The sequence below is a fragment of the Balaenoptera ricei genome, chromosome 16 (assembly GCF_028023285.1).
Source record: "Balaenoptera ricei isolate mBalRic1 chromosome 16, mBalRic1.hap2, whole genome shotgun sequence".
NCBI lineage: Eukaryota > Metazoa > Chordata > Mammalia > Artiodactyla > Balaenopteridae > Balaenoptera > Balaenoptera ricei.
In genome coordinates this window covers 30865819-30881489 of record NC_082654.1, presented here as the reverse complement: position 1 = coordinate 30881489, position 15671 = coordinate 30865819, and the positions used below count along the sequence as shown (strand labels likewise).

General features: G+C 45.8%; 1 protein-coding gene across 7 annotated transcripts in view; it reads left to right on the top strand.

The window, feature by feature from the left end:
• The first annotated feature begins 5845 nt into the window (after nt 1-5845).
• The window catches only part of ZFYVE27 (zinc finger FYVE-type containing 27), a 124019-nt gene continuing 114193 nt past the window's right edge, over nt 5846-15671 (top strand). For 2 of the 7 annotated variants that reach the window (XM_059900415.1, XM_059900417.1), the window contains exons 1-5: nt 5847-6060; nt 7567-7764; nt 11569-11639; nt 12247-12433; nt 14755-14850. In XM_059900415.1, the coding sequence (XP_059756398.1) occupies nt 7568-7764; nt 11569-11639; nt 12247-12433; nt 14755-14850 (551 nt within the window). In that variant the 5' untranslated portion in view covers nt 5847-6060; nt 7567. Of the gene's footprint in view, nt 6061-6140; nt 6229-7566; nt 7765-11568; nt 11640-12246; nt 12434-14754; nt 14851-15671 lie in introns of those variants that run through there. The other 5 variants (XM_059900418.1, XM_059900421.1, XM_059900419.1 and 2 more) reach the window with 5 other exon arrangements.

Sequence of the window (15671 nt, the reverse complement as noted above, 5' to 3'; positions counted from 1 at the left end):
TCTCCCATTAATTCTCTCATCTAATTCTCCAATTTAGAATGAGAACTTTTTGAGGGAAGAATTCCAGGCTATTCTTCTCTATATTTCCATGAAAGGCACATAATAAGTAGTTATTTGGTGGAATGAATGAATATTGGGGTTTAGCTGCTGTAACAAACACACCTCAACATTTCAGCGGCTTAATATAACAAAAGTCTATTTGTTGTTCACATACAAATCTATTCCTGCCTCACATAGTTGTCCATTGTGGATATTCCAGGTCAGTGGGAGGTTTCCACGATGTGATGATTCAGGGACTTAGGCTCCTCCCACTTTGTGGCCCGGCCATCCCCTCTGCTTTGAGCTGGCATTTGGGAGAAAAGTGGGAGGAGTAGATTTCCGACATTTAAATGCTTTGGACTAGAAGTGACTCTCATCACTCACTTCTTTCGGGGAGTCACATGACCTAAAAATCTACATGCAAGGAGGCTGGAAGGTGTAGTCCATGGTGGGGCAATGGCTGCCCGGCTACAACTCTATACCCTGGAAGAGGGAAAAGGACTTTTGGGTGGACAGTTAACTGCTTCTTTCCTGGGAGGCCACAGGTTTTATTGCTGAGGTTTTCATTGCCTTGCTCTTCGAGACGTTTTTTGCCCCTGTGTTTGATGAATGGTTGTTTTCATGGCTGCCAAGAGCTGTTGAGTAACAGTATAACAGCAGACATTCATTTCCTTGCTGTGTTTGTCCAACAACTCACTGTGTCACAGCTGGAAAACTCATTACTCATGAGGACTTCTTTCCCAGGTACAAAAACATAAAGATGTTATTTACTGAACACTTTTCAGACCAATGGCAGTGAGTTATTAATCCAAAAATATACCCAAATATTAAGTTTAAATACTAGAGTAAACCCAAATATTAAAGAGAATCTAAAAATACATATCAGTCAAATGTTTCTTTCATTTATTCATTCATTTAAAAAAATTGAAACAGTTCCTGTAAGATAAAATTTCATGCAGAAATTCTTCGTTTTAGAGTATACAATTCAGTGGTTTTAGTATATTCACAAAGTTGTGCAACTATCACCACTATCCAATTCCAGAACGTTTCCATCACCCCATAAAGAAACGCTGTACCTATTAGTCACTCCCAATTCCTTCCTCCCCACAGTCCCTGGCAGCCACTAATCAATCTACTTTCTGTCTCTATGGACTCGTCTATTCTGGACATTTAGTGTAAATGGAATCATACAATATGTGGTCTTTTGTGTCTACATAGCATAATGTTTTCAAGGTTCATCTATGTTGTAGCATGTATCAATACTTCGTTCCTTTTTATGATAAAAATTAATATTCCACTGAATGGATATATCACATTTTCTTTATCCATCATTCCTCCGTTTAAAATTTTTAAAAATTGTGGCAAAATACACATAACATAAAATTTACCATCTTAACCATTAAAAAAAATAAGTTTATTTAGTTATTTATTTAGGCTGCGTTGAGTCTTCGTTGCTGCACGCAGGCTTTCTCTAGTTGCAGCGAGCAGAGGCTACTCTCCGTTGCAGTGCCCTGGCTTCTCATTGTGGTGGCTTCTCTTGTTGTGGAGCACGGGCTCTAGGCGCGCGGCCTTCGGTAGTTGTGGCTCGCGGGCTCAGTAGTTGTGGCTTGCAGGCTCTAGAGCTCAGGCTCAGTAGTTGTGGCGCACGGGCTTCATTGCTCCACAGCATGTGGGATCTTCCTGGACCAGGGATCAAACCTGTGTCCCCTGCATTGGCAGGCAGATTCTTAACCACTGCACCACCAGGTAAGTCCCCATCTTAACCATTTTTTAAATGTACAGTTCATTGGTATTAAATATGTTCACGCTGTTGGGCAACCATCTTCAGAACTCTTCTCATCTTGCAAAACTGAAAGTCTGTACTCATTAAATAATAAATCCCCATTCCCCCTCCCTCCAGCCCCTGACAACCACTATTCAATACTTTCTGTCTCTATGAATTTGACTGCTCTAGATACCTCATATAAGTGTAATCATACAGTATTTGTCTTTTTGTGACTGGCTTATTTCACTCAGCATCAATGTCCTCAGGGTTCATTCATGTTGTAGCATGTGTCAGAATTTCCTTATTTTTTAAGTAAAAATAGCCCATTGTGTATGTATACACCACATTTTGTTTATCCATTCATCATCATTAATGGACACTTGGGTTGCTTCCACCTTTTGTGATTAAAACTGCTGTGAACACGGGTATACAAATATCTCTTCGAGACCCTGCTTTCAAGTCTTTTGGGTATATGCCCAGAAGTGGCATTGCTGGATCATATGGTGATTCTGTTTAATTTTTTTAGGAACTGCCATATTGTTTTCCATAGAGTGTGCACCATTTACATTCCCACCAACAGCACACAAGGTTCTTGTTTCTCCGCATCCTCACCAACACTTGTTATTTTCTGTTTTACTCATTTATTTTAAAACAAGCATTCATTGAGTACCTACTATGCCAGCGCTGTGCTATATACTTGGCAGAAACTGGGACTGGCAAGATGTTAAGTCACAGTCCCCCGCTCTCAGGAATTCAGGACACAATGAGGGAAATAGTCATGTTCAAGAGAAAGATTGAGGGGTTTCCCTGGTGGCGCAGTGGTTGAGAATCTGCCTGCCAATGCAGGGGACACGGGTTCGAGCCCTGGTCTGGGAAGATCCCACATGCTGCGGAGCAACTAGGCCCGTGAGCCACAACTACTGAGCCTACGCGTCTGGAGCTTGTGCTCCGCAACAAGAGAGGCCGCGATAGTGAGAGGCCCGCACACCGCGATGAAGAGTGGCCCCCGCTTGCCGCAACTAGAGAAAGCCCTCGCACAGAAACGAAGACCCAACACAGCCAAAAATAAATAAATTAATTAAAAAAAAATCAGCTATACTTCAATTTAAAAAAAAAAAGAGAAAGATTGAAATGCAAGGTGAGGGACTTCCCTGGCGGTCCAGTGGTTAAGACTCCGGGTTTCCACTGCAGGGGGGCATAGGAACTAAGATCCTGCATGCTGCGAGGCAAAAAAAAAAAAAAAGAAAGAAAGAAAGAAAGAAAGTAAAAAGAAATGCAAGGTGATAGGTGCTTAATAGAGATGAAAGAGTTCTGTGTAAACACAGAGGAGGAAGTGAGGAATTATTTGGGGAAGTCTTTACAAAGAACCTGATATTCAAGCTGGATGTTAAAAGGTGAGCAGGGGGAGATGAGGTGGAAGGAAGGGTAATCTAAGCCGACAGAGCAGCACATAGCAGCCAGCCTCCAAGATGGCCTCCAGGATGGCCCCGATAATTCTCACCTCCTGGTAGTTATGCTGTTGTATAATCTTCCCATTATGCGTTGGAATGTTGACTAGTTCGGACCCGTAAAACCAACAGGATATTGTGAAAGCGACAGTGTGTGACTTCTGCGGATATGGCATAGAAGACCTTGTAGCTTCCTGCCTTGCTCCCTCTTGGATCTCCCGCTCTGGGGAAGTCAGCCTCCATGTCGCGAGGACACTCAAGATGCCTTCTGGAGAGTCCCAGGGGGAGAGGAACCGAAACCCCTTGCCAGCCTGTCAGCACAAGAGCCAGCACCAACCGGTCTGCTATGTGAGGAAGCCAATCCTCCAGCCCCATCAAGCCTTCAGATGACAGCCGCCCTGGCCAGCATCTGAGTACAACCTCACAAAAGCCCCTGGGCCAAAACCACCCACCAAGCTGCTTGCAGTTTCCTGCAAAAACCACCCAAAAGCCAAATAATACATATTTATTATTGTTTTCAGCCACTAAGTTTTTTTTTTTTTTTTGTTTTTTTGCAGTTCTGATAAGCCACTAAGTTTTGAAATAATTGTTACACAGCAAGAGATAACTAATGCAGCTAGAAGCATGAGAAGAGCTGGTATATGCAAGAAATGGTGGCATGAGAGACCACCGCCAGAAACCCCAAGTTTAGAGAGGCTTCGGAACAAGTCTGTGTAAGAGTGGGTGAGAGCGCCATCTGGTGGAGAAAGCTGTGCTTAGACATTCCCTTCTCTTCCTGCTCATATTTTTCCAGCTTGTTCTACCTAACATTTCTTGCTAATATTTCTCCAAGAGCCCCAGTGAAATTCAATTATGTGGGCCATATACACCCTTGCTTATAGATTCAAAGACTAACCTCCGAAAAATGTCATGTTAAGGTATTAATTATCCTCTTTTTCTATTTTATTTTCTCCCTTAGTCTCTCCCACCTATCAGCTATCCAGGGGAAAACATCAGTGGCACCAGGATCTGAGGCAAGAAGTGAAGACTCAGAATGCTGGAGAAGGGAAAGGAGGAACCAGGAGAACTTGATTATGAAAAATCAGAGTCAGGTCCCAGAAAGCAGACTCCAGTTGACCAGTCTCTAGTTACCCGGAGAAGCCTTTGTTCATCGATGGGCCATGACTGTTGTCCCTTTCTGGTCTTTAGAGCCTTTTTGTATCCTCCAGTGTTTTCCTCAAATAATGTCTAGGAGTTCTGGAATGATATTCCTCAATTCTATAGCTGCCAGGAAAGAGAACCAATAAAACTACTAGCTACAGTCAGCCTGAGGCCAATGGTCCAGGCAGACCTAAGAAGGAGGGATTGCAAAGAAAGTGAAATCTACCTTTGGAGTAAATTACTGAAGGTGGAATTACAGGTAAAGATACTGAAGCAAAAACATTCTTCTTTCTCTGCTTCTCCTAGCCTCATCTTAAAGGAGAGGCAGAGTCCATCAGACAAGCCTGGCCCAGCCACAAAGCCAGGCCTATTCCTCTAAAAAGCAAGGGGATTTCTGAATATGGTTTAGTGGTGAGTGGCTGATTTGTATCTGTCTACCTTCTGGCTGTTTGGAGGGGGAAGTGATTACTTCCGGCTGGGGCAATCAGGGAAGGAGTGCAGACATTTGACTCCTGCCTAGATGAATGGGTTGGATTTGGACCCAAGCACAAGTGGGAGAAGGGCATTCCTCCCGGAGCTCACAGCACAAGCAATGTAAGGAGACCAGAATGCAAGGGGCACTTGAAGGTAACAATGGAGGAGTTCAGTTGGCTGAAGTTAAGAGGCTCCTGCAGGGGAGTAGCATGGGATGAGGCCAGTAAATGCAGACTAAGGTGGTGATGGTATGGTTGGGGGAACCAGGGTCAGATGACACACGAGGTTAAAATCCCAGCTCACAGTTGCATACTAGCTGACAGACACTGAAGTTCCTTGACAAATCTCAGATTCCTCATCTGTGAAATGGCGATAACCCTAATAGCGTTGTTGGAGGAGGACTAGCTAAGATAATGCCTACAGAGAGCTTAGTCCAGTGTCTGGCGCCTGGTAAGCCCTCCGTAAATAAATGTTAGTGTTATAATTATTAATGCAAAGGCATCGGATGCATGCTTTAAGGGCGATTAACCGGGCAACACAGTGAGAAGTGGGTTGAATTGGGAAGGGCTTGCCCAGGACCCTGTACACAGTAGCTACTCAGGAAACGCTGAACGGAATTGCATTCTCTGCTAGGCATCGGGCATGCCGGGATATGGTTTCCGCCTTTTGTAAGCTCATGGTCCCCAGGGGGTGAGGTAAGTGCCAAATTTGGTGGGGGGAGGATGCAGACGTAAATTCTTCAGATTAGCTTCTCTCCAACTGTTCCCTGCCGGTATCCAAAACGACGCGGGGGCAGCGAGGGGTGGGGTTCCCTGAGCTCCCAGGGTTTAGCGAACCGCTGTCGGGCAGGACTACGGTTGAGCCCAGGATCCTGGCTGAGAAAGAAAAGGCGCGCAGGCGCAGTGCGGACAAGGGCGCTCACCTGTCCTAGAGCGGGCGGAGCTAAACCCGGGAGTCCGGCCGGAGGCGGGGCGGGAGCGATGACGTCAAGGGCACGCCGCCGCCGAGCAGTCGCGTCCCGGAAGCGGCGGCCGGGGAGGCGGCGGAGGTTCTCAGTACTGCGACTTCAGAGTGGCCTTGGGAAGAGGCGCGTCGTGGTGGGGCGGGCCTGAGGAAACGCACCGGGGTCCAGTGGCCCTATCAGTGCCTCCTGGCCGTCCCCGCCCCTTCCCCACCATCGCAGCGACAGCGTAGGTGAGGTGCCACCCCCCCCCCCCCACCACCACCCTGGTGTGTCCGCCGACTGTGCGGAGTTGGGCGCCAGAACGCCGCGGGGGCCGCCACCTGCTGGCCCAGCGACCTTGGGTGTGGCCTTCTGTGGTTTGGGTCTCAGGGCCCTGTCCGGCTCCCTGGGCTGCAGAGGTGATGGTCCGGCCTCTGCCGGCGCAGACCTGCTTCACCCCTTCCTGGGCTCTTACCTCGCGCCCGCCTTGGGTCCTTTCGTCCTAGCTCCGCCTGAGGGGGTCTCTGGTTTCTGGTGGCCCCTTTGTTACCCTCCCCTTCAAACACCCTCCTCCCCCGTCGTCCCAGATCGCAGCCCCTTGCCTGGAACTGGCTTTTGTTGCTGTGGGCCAAGGGTCTGCCTCTTTATTTACTGCTTAGCGTTTGGGTCAGACTTGGAAATTAGGAGAGACGGTGAGAGTTCTGTGGCTTTCCCCATCAGAGAAGAGAGAAGGGAATGGGGTTTTATGGAAGGTGGTGACTGCCCCGTTGGGTTCAAGGGGGAAAAGGGGCGGGTAATGGGCAGGGATGCTTCAGGAGGTTGTTGAGAACAGAAGGGAGAGGGAAAGTTTAGAGGATGCAGCAGGGTGGAAGAAAGCTCTGAGGTCCTGGAGGGTGGGCAATTAATTCACTCACTCAGCGAGCATTTATTACATTCCCATTGTGTGCGGAAACAGTGGTGAATGGAAGATGTAGTCTTTGACCTGCTGCAACTCAAAGTTAAGAGGGGCAGACTGGCAAGAAAGAAGGGAGTTTTGCTTTGGTGTAATAAATGCTGTTAGGGTGAGTACATGATCCTTTGGGAGCATTGGGGAGGCTCTCCCAGTCCATACTGGAGGTGTTGGCAAAGACTTCTCAGAGCAAAGGAGTGGTGTTTAAGCGGATACCTGAATGATGAGTAGGAATTAACTAAGTAAAGAGTGGGAGAAAAATATTTCAGGACATCGTTTTACTTGAGACCCCAGGCTGCCTCTCACCAGCAACCACGTGTGCTTGGTCTTTATGGTTTATACTCTTGATGGGTCTGTGGGGAAAAGAACATTAGATGGAGAGTCAGAAGAGCAGGATTTTATACAGTTGACCCTTGAACAACGCAGGGGTTAGGAGCGCTCTCTGTGAAGTCAAAAATTAGAGTATGACTTAGAGTACACCCTCCCTCCACGCGGTTCCTCCGTATCCGCCGTTGGGCATCCGAGGATTCAACCAACTGCAGATTGTGTAGAACTGTAGTATTTACTGTTGGAAAAAATCTGCATATAAGTGGAACCGTGAAGTTCAAACCCATGTTGTTCAAGGGTCAGCTCTATCTGGGTCATTCACTTCACCTTGCTGAATGTGTCTTCCTCTGTGAAATACGCTTTCCACCTGTAGCCCTGCCTACCTCACAGGTTTATTATGGCACCGCATGAAATAATGCAAGTAGAAGTGTGTTGGGCATTGGAAGTGCAATGCAAATGTCAGGAATTCTTATGGTTACAGGATGCAGACCTCAGAGCGAGAGGGGTGTGGGCCAGAGGTGAGCCCCAGCATGGTCCCTGAAGCTCCCCTGGAGTCTCCAACTGCTCCTGCCAAGTCCCCGGCGTTTGATCTTTTCAACTTGGTTCTTTCCTACAAGAGGCTGGAGATCTACCTGGAACCTCTGAAGGATGCAGGTGATGGTGTCCGGTATTTGCTCAGGTACAGATTTTATTTAGGTTTGCTCTAACCTGCTGGGCCTTCTGCCTTCCTGCTTTGCAGTTGTGCTGGCCACTTAGGCAGTGGCTGGGTTATCCTTTCTGCGCTGGTGAGGAGCAATTCTGGGAGTTCCTTTGGGCCTCTGGGCTTATTCTAGACCCTGTGTCTCAGGCCCAGCCCAGGAGAGGCAGGCACTGGGAACCATCTGGCCTTTCACCAGGGTTTCTTCTTTGTGGCTGAATAAGCTCATACCTCAGGACTGCTAGCTAGCCTTGACCATTGGGCCTTCTATATCCGGAGCAGGCTTTTTTTACCTTCTCTCCCAACATTAGCATAATTCATATTAAAATTAGGATGCAAATAACTACGAATAAGCAGGTACTATTTTCACTAATCCTTTAGGATTATGGCTCTCAAATTTTTTTGTTCCTGTTCTGCTTTGATTTTCATCCTTGGTAATTTTCTTTTTTCTCCTTTCAGCTCACTTTATTTCTTATGCTAAAGTATTTAAAATTACAGATACATACCATTCTGCTCCCTAAACACATTATTTAGTTTGTCTCTATATAATAATGACTTTTTAAAAAAAAATAAGGTAACATCATACCTAACACAATTAACAATGATTCCTTGATGTCACCCTATACCCAGTTCATATTCAGATTTTCTCAGTTGTCCCAAGAATGTCATTTACCATTGTTTTGGTCAAATCAGGCTCCGATCCAGCACCATGCATTCTGTGTGGTTATTATGTCTCTTAGGTCTTTCTCAATCAAATGGTCTCTTTCACGACACTGACTTGCTGGAGAATTTCCTACCTAGATTTGTCTGGTAGCTGCTTCTTCCTGGTGCAGACTGGAAGTTAAACTTAAAGGTTGGATTTGATTTGAGTAAAAAAAAAATTTTTTTTTTTTTTTGTGCAAAGGTTATGTGTTCCTAATACTGCATTGTAACGGGAGTCACATAAAACCAGCTTGTCCTAAAGAGCAGATGTTCTTCATCTAGAGCCTGTGGGTGGGGCTCTCGGGGTCAGTGAATCTCCTGAACCTGCATGTAAAGTTGTGTGGGCACACGTGTGTGTATTTCTAGGGAGAAGCTTCTAGTTTTCATCAGATTCTTTTAAAGGCCTTCAACCATCTCAGATGCCTGAGAGACACAGATAGGAGACAAGGGCGGGTAGGGTTGGGTTAACCTCTCAGGGTGCTCTGGAGTATTCATTCTTACCTCAGTCTGGAAATAGTGGGAGGTTTATTTTTAACTCTGACGAAGGCCCTGAGTTTTTCTTGTTCACCCCAGAACCCCTTTAATTGATGGCATCATCCCGAGAGGTGAGCTGGTCTGTGCTCCAGAGCAGTGTTCTCTACATTTAGATGACTATGCTGTTGATGTAAGGGGTAGGGAGATGGTGTAAGGAGGGGCTCGCTTTATAATCCCACCAGACCAACTAGCTGAAATGAATTGTGGTCTTCCTTAGGGGAGTGTGTGGGCTCTGGAAAGCACGGGGCTGTGCTTTCTGGCGTTTTCTACTGTGTGTGTGTGTGTGTGTGTGTGTGTGTGTGTGTGTGTGTGTATGCGCGCGCGCACGCATGCACCTGTGCGTGCAGATGTATGTGTGTATGTATATACGTGTGTATGTATGTGTGTGTGTTTTGCCTTTTCGTGGCAAAGCACGAAAGTTAAATATATCCTGCCCTTCTCCTTTTCCAGCACTGGTCTCTTAGTGCTTCTTGGCACTAATGTATTAGGATTTTTCCATTTTATGAAATTAGAAATCTGAGGATGTGGTGGGATTGAGGAAGCTGGACGGAGGAGGAGCATCGGGACTCAAAAGCCCCCAGGAGCTCATGGTCTCTGAGCCGCTGGGAGATGGAGCACTGGTCTGTGAAAGCGGCTGTCGGATTAGTTTGTGTGTTTGGTTGTTCTTTTCTTAGTAAAGAGGATTTGACTTTGCAGAGGGATCTAATCTAATCTTGAGCTTCTTTTTTTTTTTTTTTTTTAATTTTTATTTATTTTTGGCCGCGTTGGGTCTTTGTTGCCGTGTGCGGGCTTTCTCTAGTTGCGGTGAGCGGGTCTGCTCTTCGTCCTCAGGCTATAGGCTCACGGGGTTCAGCAGTTGTGGCTCGCGGGCTGTAGAACACAGGCTCAGTAGTTGTGGCGCACAGGCTTAGTTGCTCCGCGGCATGTGGGATCTTCCTGGACCAGGGCTCGAACCTGTGTCCCCTGCATTGGCAGACGGATTCTTAACCACTGCACCACCATGGAAGCCCCTAATCTTGAGCTCCTATGAGGTCTGAAGCCTGGAGCTACAGTAGATTTTTGAAAGACTTCTCTCTTCTGGGATCAGCTACTCCAGTAGGTGGGTCTCCATGACCAAAGTGTCGGTAAAGACATCAGATAGAATGGGAGAGGCGGGAATTCCCTCGCGGTCCAGTGGTTAGGACTCTGCGCTTCTACTGTAGGAGGTGCAGGTTCGATCCCCGGTCAGGGAACTAAGATCCCGCATGCCACGTGGCATGGCCAAAAAATAAACAGATCTTTAAAAAAAAAAAGAGAGAGAGAGAGGCTTTAAAATGAAAGCGATCTCTGTGGCTGTGTGAAATTTTTATTTCTGAGATGGGATTGGCCTTAGACCTGACTTTTAATTTGCTTTTAGCCTGGTAGCAGCCACTAGATGGGTCTGAGGCCTAATTAGGGTGGTGTAGTTGGAGTGTGTGGAATTTTAAGACAAAGGCAGAGAGAGGTCATTTCACTCCCTTACTCATAACTCTTCTTAAAAAAAAGCACCCCATAAATTAGTTAACCTCATTTAGTAACTGTGAAATATCCCAATTAGAGCAAAAGAAAATGCATTGAAGTTCTGAATACATTTCAACTTACCTGTTGATTTTTCTATTTGACTCTCTCCTCTGAGGGCCCACCTTATATCCACTGACACTGCTCTTTAGAATGTAGGTGTCAGTGGCTTCGTGATTACGTCTGTGCTCCCTTTGCCCTGTTAAATGTCCTTTATTAAGGACTAAGCCAGCAGCGTTGCTCGTCCTCAGCAACCTGTCTCTGATTTTCTTTCCTCCGTCTTTGGGGGCTTCTGTGTTGCCATTTGGTGGTGGTCGGAGCTGGGTCTGTGTTTTCTTCTAAAAGTTCCAGTTCACTTTGGGCGTGTTTGCTGAGGGAATGCCAACCCTGGTTTTGTCTTCATTTTTTATATGTTGAAATGAAATCTTTATTATTTGCTTTCCTTTGGAATTAATGTATGTTTAAAACAAACTCTCAAAGTCACAGAAATAAGAGAAAGTCGCAAATAAGGTCAAAGAAATCCTTTACATTTTGTTCTCTCAATTTCCGTATTAGATGGGTCTTGTGCAGTAAGCATGTGTTCTTACGAAATTGTAAAAAAAGAATATGTTACATATCAACTCTGTCTCAATAAATACAAAGAATAAAGGAAAACTCTTAAAGAAGAATGTCATCGGCACTTCTTAAAGAGAATAGAACCTTACAAAACACAGGTTAAACAGGGTTATAACATTAACAGATAATTTCATAAATTCTTCCTCCTCCTGGGAAAAGGTTCTACAGGTCTTCAGGTTCTGAGAGGATGCCCTTTCTCACCCCGGGGCCTAAGCTGTGACCTCAGCTCCTCTCCCGGTCGCCTGTCCAAGTGAGAGACCCACTTTTCATTTCTCCCTGACCCTCTGAGCTCCAGGGCCTCCTCTTGCTCCTGGTTTTGAAGACCCGCCTGTGTGCCCATCTCCCCTTCCCGGCTGGAAGGGCAGCGGTCTTCAGTAACCAGGACTCTCTGTGTTGTAGGTGGCAGACACCATTGTGTTCCTTGCTGACCTGCCTGGGCCTCAACATCTTGTTCCTCACCTTGAATGAGGGTAAGAACCAGGGGCCGGGGGTTTTTTGTGAATGAATGTGGGGAGGAGTTCTGAGAAGCGGCCCATGTGAGGGAGCCGCCTGTCTCGCCACGGAGTTGGCCTCCCTCTGTGTCTGCTCGATGTCAGAACACAGGCTCCTGAGAGACCCACCCTGGGCTAGAATCCTGGCTGGGCCACTGGTGTGACCTCGGAAGTTCTTTAACCTGTCCATTAAGGCCTAATTTTCCTCATCTCTGAAGGGAGGGCACGAGCCACCTGCTGTGTGCTGTGTGCTAGTGTAGTGATTTTTAATATTTTAAAAAAAGGGTCTGGGGCTACAGCAGTGACCAGATGGGGGAAAGTCCCAGCTCTTAGGAGCCTACATTCACGGAGGAGCCAATGACCGTATCTGTAATCTGCCATGCGGTGATAAGTTCTATGAGGAAAACCAAAGCTGGGTTAAGGGGCTGGAGGCCGGGTGGGGAGGTTCTGTTTCATACCGGGTGGTTGGGGGAGGTCTTTTGGGCAGAGACCCGGAGCAGGTGAGGGAGCGAGCGCGTGGACATCTGGGCGGGCAGAGGCTCCTGGTCCTGCTCTCTGCTTATCTGCAGTCTTGTCGCGCCCATAGGTGCATGGTACTCAGTGGGTGCCCTGATGATTTCAGTGCCCGCCCTGCTGGGCTACCTTCAGGAGGTCTGCCGGGCACGGCTGCCCGAGTCTGAGCTGATGCGGAGGAAGTATCACAGCGTGAGGCAGGAGGACCTGCAGAGAGTTCGCCTGTCTCGCCCTGAGGCCGTAGCTGAGGTGAAGAGCTTGTGAGTATGGAAGGGGCCGGGGAGGTGAGGGACAGGGACAGTACCAGCTGCCACCACACCGAGTGCTTGCTGGGCACCAGACATCGTAGTGGGCAAACCATGGATGTTATTTCCTTTCATCTTTTTAACAGTTCTGGGAGGTAGCTACTATGATTGTCCTCCATTTATGGATGAGGAAAAAGGCAATTGACCAAGCTGGGATGGGAATCCAGATCTAGCTGATTTCACAGTTTAGGGTCTTGACTGAGCGCACACGCACGCGCGTGCGCGCGCGCGCGCGCACACACACACACACACACACACGCACGAGCCACTGCCTGGGTTCAAATCTCAGTTCTGCCATTTAATCGCTGTGACATTGGGCAAGTTACTCAGGTTCCTCATCTGTTAAATGGGATAATTATAGGCCTCCCTCACAGGTGGTTGTGAAAATTAAATGAGTGTCTGGTACCCAGGAAGTGTTCGGTAAGTATTAGTCATCATCACTACGCTGTGGAGGAACTTCCTTAAATGTGACAGAGCTGGTACTTCTGAGGAAGCATCTTAAGACTGTTGGATAACATTAACCGTAACAACTTCAGTGGCTCTCTTGACATACAGCAGGGGTTCTCATCCCTCCCTGGGCAGTAAAGGCCTCTGTGGAGCTCCAAAGGAAACTTATAAACCAGTGGAGGGCTGGGCCCCACCCCAGAAATTCTGAGTTAGTTATCTGGAGTGGGGCCTGGGTATCTGCAGTTTTTCAGAAAACCTTTTCACTTTGAAATGATTTTAAACCTACAGAAGATTTCCAAGAGTATTACAAAGAACTCCCACATGCCCTTTACCCAGATAGAACAATTATTAACATTTTGCCACGTTGGCTTCATCTATCTCTCTACACTAAGACATTATTTTTTTTCTTCCTGAACCATTTGAAAGTAAGTTACAAACATCTTGCCTATTTACCCCAAATACTTCAGCGTGCATTTTCTAAGAACAAGGACATTCTCTTCTATTTCCAAAGTCCTGTAATCAAAATTAGGAAATTTAACATTGATAACATTAGCATTAGTACTATTATCTAATAATTGTTCATGATCAAATTTTGCCATTTGTATTAATAAGGTCTTTTATATAAATTTCTCCTGATCTAGGCTCCAATCCAGACTCATGCATGACATTTAGTTTTTATGTCTCTTTAGTCTCCTGTGACCTGGAATAGTTCCTTGGTCTTTGTTTCTCATGACTTGACATTTTAAAATAGAACATGTTTATTATTTTGTAGAATTTCTCTGCATTTGTGGTAGTTTGGTTCCTCATGATTAGATTCAGATTTTGCATTTTTGGCAGGAATGTGACAAGTGACGTTGTCATTATTTCATATCAAGAGGTACATGATGTCACTGTCTGTTATGGGAGATATTAACTTTGGTCACCTTGGTGCAGGTTTCTCCACTGTACAGTGACCATTCATTTTACCCTCTGGAGTTAGTAATCTGAGGGGGGATACTTTGAGACTTTGTAAATATCTTGTTCCTCATCAAATATACACCGACTACACTGAAATCCATTGATAGGTCTTACTTTCATCAATTTATTACTATGATGGTTGCAAAGGTGATTTTCTTTTTTTTTTCCTTTTTTTTTTTTTTTTGCAAAGGTGATTTTCTAATTGTCATTATTACCTGACATTCTATAAGAAAGAGCTTTTCCTTATTATCAGTATGAACGTAGGAGTTTTAAATTTTATTCAATGGGTTATAATTTATTATTGTCATTGTTAATTTTGATCTCAGTCCTAGATTTGGCAATGGAGCTCTTTTGAACTGGCCCCTGTGTTCTTTCAATATGTCCCCATCATTTTTGAGTGCTTCCTTATTCTGTGGTATAACAGAATGTTCAAATTCATCTTGCACATTCCCTGCCCTGTTCTAGAATCAGCCATTTCTCCGAGGAGCACTTCAGAAACCAAGATCTGGGTTCTCATTTCACAAGCATGTGCTCTTTGCTTTTGGGGGGCATCCATTTAAAAAAACTCTTCAGGTCAGTCTACCTTACATCCCAGGTGGAGACACATTGCTCTACATCCTGACATTTACCCTCACAGCTCCAGTGCATCTGGGAGGTGGGTACCCTGCTCCTCATATTATAGAGGAAAACTGCATCCTTGGAAAAGTTAAGTAGCCAGCCCAACATCAACATCTAGGAAGAGACCAAAGCAGGGACCTTGGCAAGGGTTCAAAAAAGGGGGCTGAAGTGTACGAAGTTTCCCCAAACTCTCCGACCCCTCCCAGTGAGGCAGGGCGTATAGCTTGCACAAGCCCCCTATGTTGTGTCTGCAGCTTGATCCAGCTGGAGGCCTTCCTGAGCCGCCTGTGCTGCACTTGTGAAGCTGCCTACCGCGTGCTGCACTGGGAGAACCCCACCGTGTCCTCACAGTGAGTGCCCGTCCGCTCCCACCACTGCTGCCCTGAGGACCCCAGGCAAAGCCAGCTGCCTCGAGAGGGCTCCTGTTGCCCTAGCTCAGGGGAAAAGGGCCCACTAGGCTCTTGTGTGCAGACCTGTACGTAGGCTTGTGTGCTTGAATGCGCTGCTTCTGTTTAGACACGTTCTTTTAGGTGTGGTCATAATATTTTAATAATAGAAAAATAACTCACCATGTAATCTCCCACCCTGATATAGCAGCCAGTCTCATGTTTGGATTGCCTTGTAGAGTTTGTCACATGCACATGCTCTCTATAGCTCATAATGTATGTGAGAACCCTTTTTTTTTCACTTATTGTTATATAACTGGTTTTCCATGTTGCTACATAGCTTTTGGAATTACTTGTAATACCATATTAATATAGATGGTGATTATACTATAATTTATGGAACCATTCTGTGATATATTTAGTCAATTTCTACTTTTTTTTTTTTTTTTTTAGTTTCTACTTTTTATTACTAACCCTGTAGTGCACATTTTTATGGGTATAGCTTTAATCTTTTGAAATTTTTTTTTTCTTAGACTACTAGGATGGAACTATTGAATCAAATGAAATGAATGTTTTTAAGGCTCTTTGTATATGAATAATAATGACAACTAATACTTGTTTAACCTTCCCCTGGTGCCAGGCACTGTGCTCAAGGCTTTCCATGGTACTGTCTCACTCTTGGTAGTAACCCTATGAGGAAGGTGCTATTTCAGTCCTCATTTTTTTTTTTTTTTTTTTTTGGTCGCACTACTCCACATGGGGGATCTTAGTTTCCCAACCAGGAA